The sequence below is a fragment of the Panicum hallii genome, chromosome 8 (genome assembly GCF_002211085.1).
Source record: "Panicum hallii strain FIL2 chromosome 8, PHallii_v3.1, whole genome shotgun sequence".
NCBI classification, from domain to species: Eukaryota; Viridiplantae; Streptophyta; class Magnoliopsida; order Poales; family Poaceae; genus Panicum; species Panicum hallii.
The window spans coordinates 13,858,017-13,874,810 of NC_038049.1; the positions used below are offsets into that span (position 1 = coordinate 13,858,017).

The window sequence follows — 16,794 nt, forward strand, 5'->3', positions numbered from 1 at the left end:
TCCCTGCCAAGAACGCAAGAGCCTGCTAGATCCTTAATTGATCCCGTGTACTCCACGTGTCAATTTTAGATTGTCGAAATACATTGAACCTCCAAAAAATCCTCAAGTCCACAGATAGCATAGTCTGAACAGGTCAAAATACTTACTCCCTCTATCCCAAAAAATAAATCATCCTAGAAATTTTAGAACAAATTAACAAAAAATTAAAATAACCATGTTTGCCCCTATTTATTATCCATATTTAGCACTAATTGATTTTTGCATGCACATATACTATTTATTATCCATATTTAGCACTAATTGATTCTTGCATGCACATACACTTTCTAAATAAGGTAAGATGACTTGTTTTTTGGGATAAATTTTGAATCTATATTTTTAAAGACGGAGGGAGTACAGCTATAACGATAAGGACGATTAATTGATGTAAAGATTTGCCATCATGAAAATAATACATGCTGATAATTCTTACAGAAATTTTATAAGGCAATGCTGTGGTGAATGGGGCGGCAGCTATATATCACGCACGCTACAAATCCATATTCCATCATATAAAAAGATGCATGTAGATCCATATTCCATCAAATGAAAAGATGCATGTACTCTGATGTAATAAATAGGCACAATATTATTAGCTCATAAAGTATCAGTAGTAAATTAATGTCCACAATCATCTATATATCTGGAAAGATATGCACCCACTGTGTTAGGCTTGGTGGGGAGGCATGTACGTGTTGGTCTCCGCACGCACTGTGTTGTACTTGGTCTCTAACACATATGTGAAGGAGTGTAGGTATATTTCTTTTTCTCTTACTATTTTTTCTTTTGTTGCCCAAACTCCAAATGAGTTGAAACTTTTTCTTTATCTTTAATTTTTCTTTTATATTTCATTATTAACAAATTTTATTTTCCTTTCTTTTTTCCTTGTGTATGTATTATGTATTTCTTTTTCTTTTTTTCTTTATAACATTCTAAAATTGTGTCTAGATATTCTTTCTTTGGATTGTAGTTCATATATTTTATAAACTATATCATCCATTTTTTCTCTCGTATAATTAGATGTTAACATATCTATACTTAAATATTTCTATAGCATAAAACTATTTGTACACATTTAAGAGTGAATCATGCTCAATATAACTAATTTGTTTGCATTGTAAAATTATTAGTTGGTATACAAAATGTTTTATTTTCTTCATGTAGATGCATTTATTCTACAAGTAAAATTTTTTATCCGCATATAACTAATTTAGTCGCAGTGCCAAATTATTTGTTTATTTTGTAGACTAAATTGTTCGATAATGTTGACTTATTTGTTCGTGATATTTATTTTCTATTATTTTATTTGTGCATTCAAATACTCATGATGTTTGATCTTTTGTTCTTAGTATATTATTATTTATGCATCATATTTAGTCTTTTTATTCGTACGAAATAATTATTTCTTCATGTTATTCAAATATTTATTCCTAGTAGCCAAAATTAATTATTTAGTATTAAAGAAAATATTATAAAAATATAAGCAAGTATGGTCTTATTTTGAAGATCTTATCATAAGAAATATAATGGTATAACTAATATTTAATTTAGATCCTTAGTTTAATACTTATATAGCTTTTTTAGTTCTAATCTTGCATACACGTGGATGACATCATCATATATGTCTTCTTTCATATGCATGCACTGGATCTCTCTCCTCTCCAGCTCACAACGTGGAAGAACAGCTGGCCCAAATAATAAAAATATATACAAAGCTCAATAAATAGTAGTTCGTGTGCACGACGCTTGAGATGATGAAGTAAGATATTATCGTCTAAAGTGATAGCTAGCCGCATCCGGTGAATGGAGCTCGGCCGCCTGTGGGTGGAGGCCTGCCCCCGGCGAATCGAGCTCGACCACCGGCAAATCGTGGCATGCAGAGGTGAACCGAGTTCTTCCCCAGTGATTGGTGGTCCGTACCTGGCGAATTGAATGCCTTCGGCGGCACACTGAGGTCCGGTGACACCGGATTGAGGTGCTGTGCGAGGCCTCAGAACCCGTCGCTCCCCTTCCCGTTCGGGCGCTGCTCGTGTCAGCAGCACAATGGGACAGCAGAGCGTCAGAGAAAGATAGAGGATCAGAGGTGGTCATTCGTCAGTGCACGGTCTTAGGAGCACATGAATTTTGAGGAAAGTGGAATGCAATGGGAGCATAACAAGGAAGCACAGTAAAAACTTTCATCAGCTTTGTTACTGAACTTTATTAGTTTGGAGAATCCTGCCTGAATGATGGCGGTGAACTGGTGATGGCATTCATACTGTGTTGAAACTGAAACTGCTAGGATACATGCTTGAGTAACATAGCCACAGTAAGCTCCTGCAACTTGCAAGAGTCAAAAAGCACCGGGTATAGCCTGAAACTTCATCTCAGAGCTGAAGCACATTCACTCAAAAGAAAAGAACAAATGAGCATAGCACATTTTTTGTAAAATGCATGTCCTTTACCCTGTATCTGCTCATGTTTAAGAGATGCATCAATTTTCATTCCAGTGTTCATTTCTCCCTAAAAAGCGCCCAATGATGTTGTAAAACGAATTGTTGTCCTTGTTTGTAACCATATATTTTTAACTTCAGTTTTGCAGGGTTCAAGTCCAGCACAAAATTTATTTGTTTTCTTTCACGAACAGAAGCAGTACAGCTCATAGTTGCAAATTGAGTTTTATAATTTATAGAACCTAGTGGCTTTTACCGTGTACACAATGGTCAGAAGTTGTAGATCCCATCCAAGCTTCCAGGTATTCCTATCTCTTCTTAGTATTATTCCAATTAGTGTTGTCTGAAGTCCTCCAAGAAAGCATGTCGCTATGGATGACCAATACTTATGTGGATACACTTTATTGACCATTGACTGCAACGAGACAAGATCGTATTAGGACTTCAATGGCTTACATTGTGGACACTTAATTGGACTTGGACAAGGGTCACGAAAGTGCATGATTACCTGAATCGGGTACCAGCATGCAAAGGTGAGGCTGCTCCCTAGCAAGAGGATTGTTCCTCTTACATGATGGTTTGCAGCATGTTCCTGCTCGTATGAGTGGTAATGTAAAATGGAACCCCAAAGATGCAGAGTCTTGCCCTTATAAAAGCTAAGGAACATTGTACCTCATACAGCAACCAGGATGCCTGCAACCTTGAGTGATCCCGTCACAGTCCTGAATCGCAATTTCTCCATTCAAGATTGCAACAAAAATATGTGTTTTGATGAGATGAATTCTAATACTCGCTTCAACAGTTGAAATATACTACTTCAACAATTGAATTCTAATACTTGCTTCAACAAAAATATGAATTCTTTTAGTGGCATGGGAGCTTTGGAAGGAGCATAATGTACGAACGTTCCAGCGAAAGGAACAGACAACTACATAGATACTACTCAAAATCAAGGAGGAAGCCCGAGCATGAGGCCTGGCAGGGCGAGGCTAGGGCAACGCTCAGCCTCGCAGCACGGGTGTGCACGCACGCGCGCGGGTCCTGGCTTCCCAGGGCTGCGGTGTGGCCGTGCCGTGCGCGGGGCACCGGCATCATGGGCCCGCGACACGACGCGGCGGCGAAGAGAGCGACGGCGGTGGTAGGCTCGACGAGCGGCGCGATGGGCTCCTGCACAAGAGGCGGCACGGCGGCCAAATGGGAGAGGGGGTCCTATGGTCGGGCTACGGAGGGATCAACGGCATCGCCAGCAGCACGAGGATAGTGGGGAGTGGCTGCGACGCTCACCGGTGGGCTCGCCGGCGAGGTGTTGTCGCAGTGGCGGGCTGGTGCAGGCGGGTCGAAGCCGTGCAGGACGCGCGGCTTTGTCGATGTCGTCGTTCGGGCGCAGACCTGGCAGAGCTCCGGTGTGGCGACGGCCTTCTCCTAGCGCTGATCCTCCTCCTTTTCTCCTTCTCCTCCTCCTCTGCTGGTGCGGCGGCGGCAGAAGGGGAAAACAGGGGGTTGCTAGGTTCAGGGGAGCGACTGGGGGTCTTATAGTCGGGGCTAGGGTTTGGGGAGCGGCTGCGGCAGGGGCTCCTCAGCGTCCGGGCCGGGACGCGTGGCGGCATTGCGGCGGTGCGGTGCGGCTCGGTGGCTGACATGGGAGGCGCGGTGGTTTCACTCCCGTGTCGCCGAGCAGGGACAAGCAGGGCGCGGCGCAGGCCGGTGACGCGAACGAGCGGGGTCGCGGCGGAAAGGAAAAGAGAAAAGGTGGGCGCGGCGGTTGCGGCGGAAGGGAAAGGGAAAAAGCGGGGCGGAGCAAAGCGGAGTGGGGAGCGCTGCGGGGTGAGCGGCGAGAGGAGGAATAAGGGAAAGCTGACAAGTGGGCCCCGCTTGTCAGCTGCCCCGGGCGGAAGACGAGGGGACGCGGTGACGGGCGCGTCTGGCTGGGCCGGCCGTGGCCTGGGCCGTGTGCGTTTCGTGGGGAAAGGAGAGGGGGTGCTGGGCTGGGCCGTGCTTGCGTGGGCGGGCCATAGGCTGCCCGAGCTGGGACAGTTTCTGGCTATGGGTCCAAAGGGGTTTAGGAGAATAGTGTTTGGATTTGAATTTGAATGGCCCATTCAAATTCAAATCCCACTCAATTGAACCAAGCAAATTTGGAAGCAATACAAGGAAAATCCATTCAACAAACTCAAACAAGATAATTTGTAATCAAATCCAAAAGACTTCAAATAATCACACCAACATCTCAGTAGTTCCGGGTTTAAATAAAGTTGAGTTAAATTTGGTATTGTTTCAAAATGGAGAGAACTTATACCACTATTTGGAACTAGCCAAGGCACTCGCAAGAAAGTTTTTGAAAATTCACATTTTTACATAATAACATTCTAGGTGTAAACCTGGGATGTTACAACGGGCACCGCCTTCCTTTGACTACCTGATAGGTGGGTCCTTGCCCTGGTACTAGGTGACTCCCGCAAAAGTAGGCTGGTTTGCTCTAACATGTGGGCTCTTCTTTATTGGTGTGATGTAGGATGCGATCTTCTGTGTATTTTCTTCTGCGTACTTTGCTCATTTTGCTCTTATTCAAACTTGAATCCTTGAAATGGTTTAATATACAATATATTGTGGAACTAGATTAGTGATAACAAATATGTGAGTAAGTAGGGTCGTTCCTCTTTATTTCCGAGTATAGTTGACGGTTGGATTTTGCATTTAAGGACAGTCAACACCTAGAGGCAAAGAGAGCTACGTTTGAGCCTTAAAACTATCCAAAAAGCTTAAAAAGGACATGGGATTAGCATCAACTTAAACTCCTACCACCCCAACTCGAAGGAAATCAAGTATAACACATTCTCTCCCTTTTTTTTTGGATTTTGGGGCAGCACCTCCCCTGAGCAAACAATGAGTGTCGGGAGGAGGAAGAAGGGTGGGCTGCAACTTTTGTCGGGTATTTTTAGGGACAGATGATGGCGTCACTCGTTCCTAAAAATGTATTTCCAGAGGTGGGTCAGATGCTATAGTAACTGCGCTCTTTTTGTAGGAGTGGGTTACCTTTTGATCCGCCCCTAGAAAAAAATAGCATTTCTACAAATTGTTTTTGTAGTAATATAGGGCACTGTCGAATCAAGCATAAGGGTGATAGTGTTGCTTTAACTTTTTCTTTTTCTCGTGCTTGCTTTGACAATGTTATGGAAAGTTGATGCTTGTGCATCTCAATGTGGCCCAAATCACCATGTTTTTTCATGCTCTTCTTATTGTGTTAATTTTTTTTATTCCTAACTATAGAAAAAGCCAGCAAGCCCCATTTGGAGATGTTGTGTATTATGATCTCTATTTGTCTACCGGTGGGATTGGCAACCTTATAACTAGCAAGCCAATTTCACGATTGGAAATGTCCTAATCAATTTGGTAATCCTTTTGGGATGTCATGAGTAAACTCCTTTGCTACCTTTCAGTTTCCATGTATCATATTGTTCTTACTCTGGAGTATTTAGTACCCGGATAAATTGGCAAATGTTGTAGTGCTTGGTCAGTTTAATTATTAGTTCATCTGATCTTAAGTATATGATGACACCATTGACTTTTTTGCCAAAACTTTGACGAATAGTATTTATTTAATCAATTGGTTAAGTAAAGTAAAATGAGTACCACTAGATCTATCGTCAAAAATACTTTATGGTTAACTATATTTGACGTAAGAGTTCACCTTTCACCCTCAACATATTAGCATAGTTATGCGGCCTAGTAGTATTTCTGCAAACTGGGATAATATGTTGACATTTTTTGCCAAACCTTTGACCAATGGTATTTATTTAATAAATTAGTTAAGTAAAATAAAATGAGTACCACTAGATCTATCGTCAAAGATACTTTATGGTTAACAATATATGACGTAAGAGTTCACCTTTCACCCTCAACATATTAACATAGTTATGCTATACAAGAGTATTTCTGCGATCTTTAAATTTGACCTCATGCTATGCGGCCTAGTAGTATATGCATGCTTTTCTCGGTTAGCATGTATAGATGTTGTATTTACTTATGCTCATGTGACATAGCCCCGTGTGTTCACCTTAATGGATAAAGATCGGAGATCAGTAGAGATTAAACACCTAGGTCAGGACGTGATCTGCATCCTCCCAATAAAATGAGGCTTCAAAGTTCAATATTTTTCAGCTAATTGATGTGACTGTGCTCTTACTTTCTTCATTACGGTCTTCCCCATTTTGGATTTAATTGGTCTTCCATTTGACCAAAGATGCAGTTCATATACTTGACTAATCAGGTCGGTTTGGTGTTAATTTTGATCGGACCACGCAAAGCGCAACCCCCATACTCAGGCTGATGTTCATGTCTTCGATAGATGCAAATATGGAGATACTGTAATTGGAAATGTGAAGAGAATAGCACATACCTGTAAATAATTAATGCAGTCAATACAAAGTACTTGAGAGCGGATGAGATATTTCCGATTGACTTAGACTGTGCTGGCAGCTAGCGTAGTGATGAAAGGAAGACCATGTCTTAGTTGATGGGATGAATAGACCATGTCTTGTCTGACTTTAATCCACATACAAGACGTACGATTCGTCACGAACACCACTAAATTGACACTGTCACATTGTAATCCAATGACAAAAATGAATCTAGATGGGATGGATGGAGAAAATTACAATTTTGGGACTCGAAAGGTAGCGCTTCGCATATTTGCCATTACTAACGTTGATATTGTAAAATTAGGACTCCAAATATTAACAACTTAATTATACTGCCACTAGATGTATTTCCTCTCATTTTTAATTTTCTTTTCATGTATTTGGGCTGCGAAAAGATCCTTTTGCTCTCCACTCTTGCATGGATTAGGACGTGCAAATATGCGAAGCGCAACGTTTCCCAAAATTGCAATTTTCTCGGATGGACCATTGTTGTGCAATGATGCTTTTATTATGATTTTGACTGATGCCATGTGCAAGTCCAAGCCTATCTAACAATGACTATTGTTTGTAGTGTGTATAGGGGTGCGTGTTTGCCAAGTATTTCCACATAAAGCAAAAGAATTTAGAGGTCACGGTGCGCACTAGCTAAGTAAATTAGAGTCAGACTCTCATTACTCTGGCAATGGTAGTTGATGTGCAGCAATGTAGGTACACATCCGGCAAACCACGTTATGGAAAATGAAGAAACAACCACTTCATGAAATGGTGTGGTTGTTTCTTCTTTAATGAAAAGGCAGAGCACCTGCCATTCCCCTTCAAACAAAACTCCTGCGTTAAATGTTTACCACTTTTGATTGCAAAAAAGTAGCATGGCTTAAAACAACTGGCCAAACTGATTGGAGAAAATTGTTGAATTACGGATTGGACTCTACTATTGTCTAGCTCTTCAGGATCGATATCCATATATACATATAGTGTCTAATTTGGAATCCACATGAGAGAGTTGTGGTTGCCGGGAAATTCACACCACAGGAAACTAGATAGACCGATTTCCTAAGCTGTCCAGGCCAGTTTTTCTTTTATATAATCCAAGCTAAAGTTATATTTGGTACAAGATATGTAAGACTTTTGACTTCTGTTGACACCGGATTTTGTCAGTAAATCCGATGTAATCTGAAATATGGAGATCATCGGCTACTAGCGTGCATCGGCAGGGATCACATGTGACTAGCGGGCATGCATGCCGATGATTCATAAGTTTGACTTGTCCAGAGAGCGTTGGGAGTTAATGCTCATGCCGGAGTCCAGAAGGTTTATTTAAATATTGGCTTAGCTTCATCAGATGGGACAAGCAAGAGAAAAGAAAGCTCGCGGGCTTTGGGCAATTAAAGTAAAGAAGACTTGCAGCATGCACATACGTGAGGTCACACGTGAAGAGCTTTGTTAATCAGATACAGTTAGCATCCTGGTCAAATTATTTTATTGTTAATAAAGGAGGTGGGACAAATAAAGGAAGGGCAAGGCCAGCACGTGCATGTCAAAGTAATTGGAATAAAATAAGAGTAAGTTGCAGCCTGAGAAGGATAAGTCCAAGTTAATTACGTAAGCAGAATGGCTTCTTCATGGACAGGTTAGACAAAGAAGCTTCATGGATAAGGACTCTACACAAGGAAATTCATAGTCCATATATCTTAATATTTTTTTTATTTAGGCATTAATTAAGGTAGTCAAGTCATAGTTGGTTTAGGCAAGTTTGAGTCTGTGTGAGGTCCAAAGCTGCCCCTGTAAATATAAGGGGATGGCGGTCATTGTAATTTTTTATCTCTCAATCAATACAACACAATTTACCTTTTCGGATTCCCGCCATTACCGTACCTTAGGAGTAGAAGTAATGTAGCTTCTCGATGAGTTGTCTTCTAGCAAGCGGGGCTGCATCGACTTCCATCTACGGCAAGCTACAAGTTTCCGTCACTAGGTATTCTAGGCTTTAACTACCGGACGCATCGCTGTGGTTTTGTCTAGATTTACCTACTAGTTATCGAGTAACATAGATCTTAGGTTGACGGTGCATCAGTTCTTCCTTAATCTATTTTATTCACAAGTTAACATATACGTTAGATCTCTGATTTACGGCGCATTGCTTTTATCTTGATCTAGTGTATTCACCAGTTATCGGTTTTATCCTATCTCATAAGACTGCATCGTTTGATCTCTTACTTAATATGGTAGAATCATAGTTATCTTAGCCTTGATTAAGCTTGCATCGGCTGATATTCTTTTAATCTATCATCTAGCTATTTAGTTTGCTTTAATTAGCTTTTATCTTGTTGAAATAGACGATAGATTATTTAATGGCCTGTTACATCTTAATCTCAGTTACCTCTCAAGTACTGTTGGGATCAAGTTCTATTGTGGATAGATCCATCGGCTTGTAAAGTTTAGATTAACATCTTGCCGCCATCATTTCTAGATTGCAATTACAGAGCGCATCGCTGTAGTTTCAACTAGAAATACTAGTTGTAACGTTAATTTAAGTTTCATCAGCTTATGGTCTTAGTCATAGTGGAGCAAGAGCTCAACGGCGCTCCATTTCTTATCGGCTTTCTAGCTGATAGCTTTCATGCTTTATTATTATCAATTGTGTGGATCTGGTTTGGACAATCGATGAGCCGCTCATGCTCATCAGGATGCTGGAATTGGCCTCAAGGCTAATTATTTACTTATCATGCTTTATTTTCCTGTCGGTTGACATAATCGGTAGCACGTGCCACGATTGTTTGTCATTTACACTACATAATTACATTCAATATCTATTTGCATGTGGTGTTTATTCAAGGAACGCCTAACTATGAGCACGAAGGCTCATGTATTTTACATTTTTCTTGTCAACTACAAGTCAAATTGACTAGCATGCCCGTGCACACCTCGCGATTCGAAATACAGGACCTGCACCGGAGTCAAGCAAATCTCCCAATCCTTTCGTGTGTTGTCAACGCAGTGGTTCACCGCTCAATTTTTGCGTCAACATATTTTTGGCATGCTCGGTGGGGCACGAAGATATGCCATGCTTCCTAATGTCAGACATTCAGGAACGATGTGCCAATGATTATTATGAGATAGTTGGTATATCTATCGGCTCCATGGTGGTACATGTTCATAAATTCCAATGGCGGCTAAGGACCAACCCAAGCAATATTATTTCAATTGCCGATACAGATTTAATTGAACATCAGAAGTATCGAGTCAAAGTATTGGGTGTTGTCGATTCGGAAGCGCAATATAGGCGATGAATTCATCAGGCTGATGATCATCGATCAAGTTCGAAATAAATCAGCTTCAAATACATTATAGAGACCGACAAGCTATACCAGGTGCATGTTGATTTGATTACATAATGGAAATAGTAGTAATCAGTTTCTAAAAAGCCATCGGCTAATGATTATGGGCGGAAGACAAATGATACATGGGCCAGTGAACATCAATGGCCAATGATTAAGAAGTCAATTGCGTCTGGGTAACTAATACTAATGACAGGCTTTGGAGGGCTACAACGCTTGGATTCTAAACAATTGGCCGATGGAGCTGTAATATCAGCCAACGGTGTTCTCATTGGCCGAATATATCTATTATCAAGTAAAGGATATGAGGTCTATATTAACAGTAATGGAGTATTTTGCTAAACTATTGCACAAAAGGTTGATGAACTTCTTAGAGGCAAGACCTCCCCACGGCCAACTGAGGTCATCTAATCGATCAAAAAAACAATTACCTTTATCTTTTATCTTTTATTTTCCTCTACTTTTTGAAAACCTAAACCTTTGTTCTTCCTTCATCGTGCTCACAATTGAATGCTTTTGTTCAGAGAGGAGTTGCAAGGAGCGGCTCTAGGCGCTGCAAGTGACCTTGCTGGTATTTGGTGTGGGTTGTTTTCGTGCCAACAAACTATTTGAGAACTTCGTTGGGGATGGGGAAATTGGTTGTTATGAAAAATTCAAGAGACTCCTAAGATTGATTTGATGAGAACACCATCAAAGCCTACTACGTGATGTGCCAGAGGGATTTTTGCCGATGTCCCATGAAGCGAATAAAGGTTATAGAAGAAAGCGAAGAAGAGGCTGCGTGTTTGGGAAAGATGTGGCAGCATGTGTTTAAGAAAGAAGAATATATCTAGCCTCCACGGCCATTTCAGGTACAAGATAATCTGAGTAAAAGTGCTTCACCTCCAAAAAAACTAGTTGTTTGTCCTGAAATTAATGAGCTACTACAGAATATTGTTGGTTCTCTGGTTGATGTTCATATGCAAAATAATATCAAGTTCTTAGATGATCATTATGCTTGTTCTAAGAAAGCAATAGGTCAGACTGAACCAGATGCAGAAGAAATTGAAGGTCGGAATCAATTTTTGGCCCATTATGTTCTTTCATCACCGAATTCTAAATCTGATCCTGTGGTTAGCAATATTCCTTTGCCACACTACTAATAATAGTTTGTCAAATCATGATCGTTTCACCAACTTGGATTTGGATCTCTCACGAAAATCACGAGTTGCAGAGATGACACAAAACTATTCATACATATCCTATGTACCTATCCCTTCCAGGGGATTCTATGTCCAGTTTTAGCCAAAGTGATAATAATTTGCACACGTCCACTAACCGAAACGTAACGTATGGTCTTTCGTCATGTTATTGGGGGGAGAAATTGTCTCAACAGTTCGTAGCACCACAGCCCAATAAAGTATTAGACAATTTGCGGGATCAATTGATTAACAAGTCTAAAGTGATGGGGCTAGCACATAAGGTTGCGATCAAATCATATACAAATTAAATGTTAGCCCAAGCAAAAGTATCCCTTTTCATTACTTGGTACAACTTTTTTATGCTTTTCAGCATTACCTTCCAATTCTACTTTTACATGGTCCTGATTAGAGCACGATTCCGTGAACACTTTTATAGTGGTGATAATGTGCTCAGATTATCCCATTTAACATCCTTTAGACAAAGGCATGATGATTCTCATGCATGCTTAAGATATCACAAGATTTAGGGTTACCAAAAACCGATCTTTGGTTGTAATATTTAGGGTTTAGGGTTCTAGGATCACTCTCTTGATGCATTGGGCCTCCACCAACTATGCATCCCAACCCTAACCCTATATTCCCTAAGCCAAAGAAAGGGTCACACACACGGTAAAAAGAAATGAACAGACGAATAGAGGAGTATGTCTGCTGGACTAGAAACAAGTCTCTTATAGAAAAAAGTTTGTCTACCATCTATCAAAAATTCACTTTCAATGAGTAGTGAACAAATATAGAAAAGAGCAGGATCATTATTTTTTTTCAAATTTTGTAGTGGTTCAGCCGAACTCCCCTTGGCTCCTATGGGCACTCAACCGCCTCGGACAGGGAGTTACCAATGCCAGGAGATGATCAAGACCATCGAATGTTGAAGTAGGTGAATCAGAGGTTCTACTGAACCCCCCTAGTTCGTCCATACTCGGGTGCACTCCAACCACCATCAGCTCACTCCAAGCTTCCTCAACATTATAAATAGGGTCATTTGCACCGCGGATCAACACACACCAAGAGAAGCTCTCTACTTCATTTTCTACAATTAGTTGAGTTAGGCTAGTCATAGTTGGGAGTTAGGCTTGAGTCAAGCTTAGCCTTGGGTTCCGAAGTCATCTTTGATGTTATTGTTAAGCTCTTGTATCTTTTCCTTTACTTCCTGTAAGACTTTCAGTATTCAATATAGAGTTATCTTCCATCCATCTTGAGTTAATTACATATTGCACTTACCTTACATTAGTTGCAGTACTTTTAGTTTAGACTATAGTTGTTATAGCTTAGGCACTAGAGCTGGTGTTGTCGTTCCTTTGCATGCAAGTTTCTCGATTTATATCTCAGGTTTTAGTTCTTGGGGCCTGTTAGATAAGATTCTCTTCTGCTAAGATCCAACAGGAGTATTAGGTTACACCTTTAGGCATGGTGCCTAGAGTTTTCACTTACCTTAATTTGCATTGAACCCCATGAATAATAGTTATAGCCAGCAGGTGGTGACAATCATGTTTGGACTACATATTCCACCACACATGAGAGCAGTTGGTGTTGTAGGACTTAGGACTGACTTGGTGGCTCCCCTTCTCATCCCTGTCTGGATTTCCTTCAGTCCATGCTACTCAAGTACATAGGAATAGGAAGTATTCAAGAATCTATCTCATCTCACTGTTCTCCACTACATAGGCTACTCACTTATCTATCTATATAAGATATCCTTGTGTGTCAGTGTTATCTTGCTTAACTTATCCTTACCCCCACTAAGTCGTTGTTCACTAAATCTTGATAATTTCTTAGGATTTACTTATACCAATTGCCTTAGCTAGTAGTGTTTTCCCATGGAAATATAAATGCGATACTATGTAATACTCCCGGATAAAATGCTACAACAGATATTATGTGTGCTTGCAGAACTAATCTCGTATTAATTTTGTGACTAAAAAAATACCACTAACACACTTCCCCTTTCCTAACCCTCGACCCATTTCCCCAATAACGAGAACCAAGGTCTATGTACCTAGGTAACCTTCAATTGAAGCCAAATGGTACCTTTAAGTTTCTACTTTATTGTAATATATATGATATTGTCAAAAATTGAGGTACCAGAGACTTTGTAGTAGCATCTGTGGTATTTTGAGAGCCTTAGTGAACAAAGGCATAAATTGATTATACTCCTGCAACAGAAACTTCATGTGCAAAAAATAAATGAATATGTTATAATTCAATGGAAAAACTGAGTGTTTAACACAATTACGAACGGAAACTATTAATACTAAACCAGAGAACCCTAATAAAGGTTCATTCAGAAAACTGATACACATATTGTTTATTTCAATTTTTACCAGCAGTAAGAATGCATAAAAGGATTCAGACAACTCTGTCAACTGATCAAATAGGTTTAAAAACGGAGAGTGCAGAACAGGAAACAAACAAAATATGCACTATATATAGAATTCTGACCCTTTGGCAATTAAGCCTTATTCATCTTACGTCTATCCATGGTGGCTCTTATTGATTAGATACATACATAGATTTATAGATAGATCGAATTGCAAATATGCATTACTGATCAATCTTTTCTTCTTTCGTATCGTAGATGATGCTGTGGACATTCCGACCAGTGTAGAGGCCGTCATCATACTGAAGGGTGACCATCTCTCCATCTACTAGTTCGTCGGTCTGCCGGTACGAAAAGGGCAATTCGTAGTTGCTCATTACTCCCTTGCAGGTTATTGTTACCTTGGTCATTGGCGGAACATCAATGAAGCGCTCTTCAGTCACCTTGGAGCTCTTCACATTGCTTGCTCCCCAGCTGATGAGCCCATTGAAGAACATCGGTGACACTGCAATGAAGCCATACTGCATGTACACATTTTCAGAGGTGATCAGGGTTGGAACTGGAGACTTGAAGTGCACCTTGGAGTGCCATCCCTTCATCTCCACCAAAGTGTAATCCAAGGTGAGCTTCACGCGAGGCATGACTGAGGAGGTATTGTTAGTGACTGACGCAGTGGCAAGAATTAGGAGTTTCTCACCAAAGATTACGGCGTTCTCTGACCTTAGAAAGGCAGTAATCTTCCGGGACAGCACTGGCTCTTCAATCTGCAACCTAGACCACGGCTCAAGCCTGGTCCCCGTAGCAGAAAGGCCGTGCTCCAAGTTTGACATTGTGAGCCTCTTGCAATACTGATTGCTTCCCAGGTTGAGAAGCCTAAATGCTCCGCCAGTATACCACGCTTGGAATAATGTGTTTGGGTCATCGTTGTTGGTATCACTAGAGTCTGCAAGTATCCAGGGCCCTAAGTTGGTGCTGACAGAGTTCCTCCAGAACCGGTCGAAATGGTCAGATTTTATCCTCATGGTGCCATCTCTATTGGGCGTGGTAGTGTGCATCACAGTTGGATCTTTAATATCCTCGGATTCAAATACTAGAAATGGGCTGTTGTGTAGTGATTGTGCAGTCAGGTACTTGCCATTATCTCCCTTGAAACATACATATTTAGGCAACAAGTATTGGAACAACTCAAGCACAAATTGTTCTGATTGCTCTTCATCAACGGCGTGCAAAAGGGCTTCATAGGCCTCATTTTCCCCTTTAGAATCGGAGAGAATGCCAAAACATTTCCCAAGCCGAGCATGATAAAACCTGTCACATATACAATACTCAGTAGTTAGTTGCAAAGATTTCACAACAAGGTCAACCAGAAAAACGAGGGAGAGCATACTGCAAAATCACAGTAACCTTGTCTTCATTTGGAAGTAAAACCAGTATTTTCCTTTAATTAAAATGTCATTGGAATATGGATTTATTCTCATGCTTAGTCGCGGCTTTAGGACAGTGAAGTTTTATGTCAATAACCTATTAATGTTTGCAAAAGTTCTTAGTTTCGTGAATGATGATATCGTTGATATCTTGATCGAGCAACACTTCTCTAGTTGTGAAAATATTTACCAATTAAAAAAAAGTTAAAACCCAATGGAATACGAAGAATCATATACTCATGCACATTGCTGTCAGTAGCTGGAACCACCAAGGAAACAACATCAATTCTAAAATTTGTTTATTAAGCATGCAGGCCACTTAGAGTAAACCTATTCCACTCATGTCCAATATAATATTGCTACAAACATTATTTATAAAAATTACATTTCTTTTATAGATGCAAAAATATAGTCCACAAATTTGGTGTATACAAGTTTTGTTGCACACATTCATTTAATTCCGCATCACTGTGTTGAGTTTAAATTATTACCTTTAAACTTTGACTTCTCATGTGCCCATTAAAATTCAAAGGACGTTTGGCACAACTAATCCCATTTGAATAAAACATGTATGCGCAGTTTATACATAAAAAATATAAAAGGTAAAAGTTATCTCTTTGCAGTTAACTGATAGCACAGGGCTATACGTAAAAGGTTCAAAATGGAAGGTTCGGATTGATTATCAGAAAAGCATGTCAGTAAGTAATATAGCCACATGGCACTGGGATGCCTAGTCATTTACCGTCAAATGCCTTCCTTCCTTGTTTCTATACTGGTAAACGATGAAAGAATTACTCTCGTTATGTTTGCCATCAGGTGAAGTTATAGAGGATCATTGTGTAACTACGAGTTGGATTTATGAGCAGTGTCATTTCTCAGTGTTTTATCTCCATAGATAGATATTTTCTCTATGTCCTCTGGTGATGTCTGCTCTAGAATCTGTCTTATTTGTGTTCTCATGTTAGTTGAGTACGTCCACGTGATGTTTTGAGTACCAGTGAGTGTTTATTCTAATCAACCAAGTACCACCTTGGTATTTCCCACCATAAATTTGCATCTATCTGTTTATTATAACTTACATTACCAATACTGTCAACAGAATGTAATATTGTGGGAAAAAGAAATAACCTGACGGTCTTAGGATCTTCCTTGACAGGTTTGAGCTGGAACAGTGTGCATGACTCCTGGGACAGGTCCTCCTCAGGCTTGTCAGCACTGCTGGCGATCCACCATTCATCACCGTGCCGCTTCTCAGCGACCCAGTACTTGTTATTGTAGCCGCACCTGATATGAACGAGCCCATCGTGCTTGGACGAAGTCTCAACGAAGAACCTCGTGAGCGGGTTCTCAGCATCGTCGCCAGCCAGCTGAAGGAGCTGACCATCGGCCCCCTTGCCATGGTCGGCACAGGAGCGCAGGTACTTGCAGTTGCTTTTGGACCGGAAAGCGGCACAGGTGGACAGTGATGACAACATTATGCTGTTGCTCATCTTCTACTTGATTTTTCTTTTGTACTGCGTATGGTATGTATTGTGTTAAGTTCTTGGTGTTTCTGATTTGCACTTGATCTATCTTGGCGTCAATTTAT

The 16,794-nt window shown here is 40.5% G+C and overlaps 1 protein-coding gene across 1 annotated transcript; it reads right to left on the reverse strand.

Moving 5' to 3' along the window:
• Positions 1-13,717: 13,717 nt before the first annotated feature.
• LOC112903112 lies at positions 13,718-16,794 on the reverse strand. Its single transcript, XM_025972327.1, has 2 exons — positions 16,335-16,794; positions 13,718-15,090 (listed from the first exon to the last, which is right to left on the reverse strand). The coding sequence occupies exons 1-2, from the start codon at positions 16,694-16,696 to the stop codon at positions 14,007-14,009; spliced, it is 1,446 nt and encodes a 481-aa protein (XP_025828112.1). The 5' UTR covers positions 16,697-16,794; the 3' UTR covers positions 13,718-14,006.

What these genes read in the sequence shown, in the direction of transcription:
- LOC112903112 (XM_025972327.1), bottom strand. Translation starts at nt 16,696, where the DNA reads ATGAGCAACAGCATAATGTTGTCATCACTGTCCACCTGTGCCGCTTTC. An exon ending in GAAGATCCTAAGACCGTCAG is followed by an intron (nt 15,091 to 16,334) that starts GTTATTTCTTTT and finishes TATATGTGACAG; the next exon opens with GTTTTATCATGCTCGGCTTG.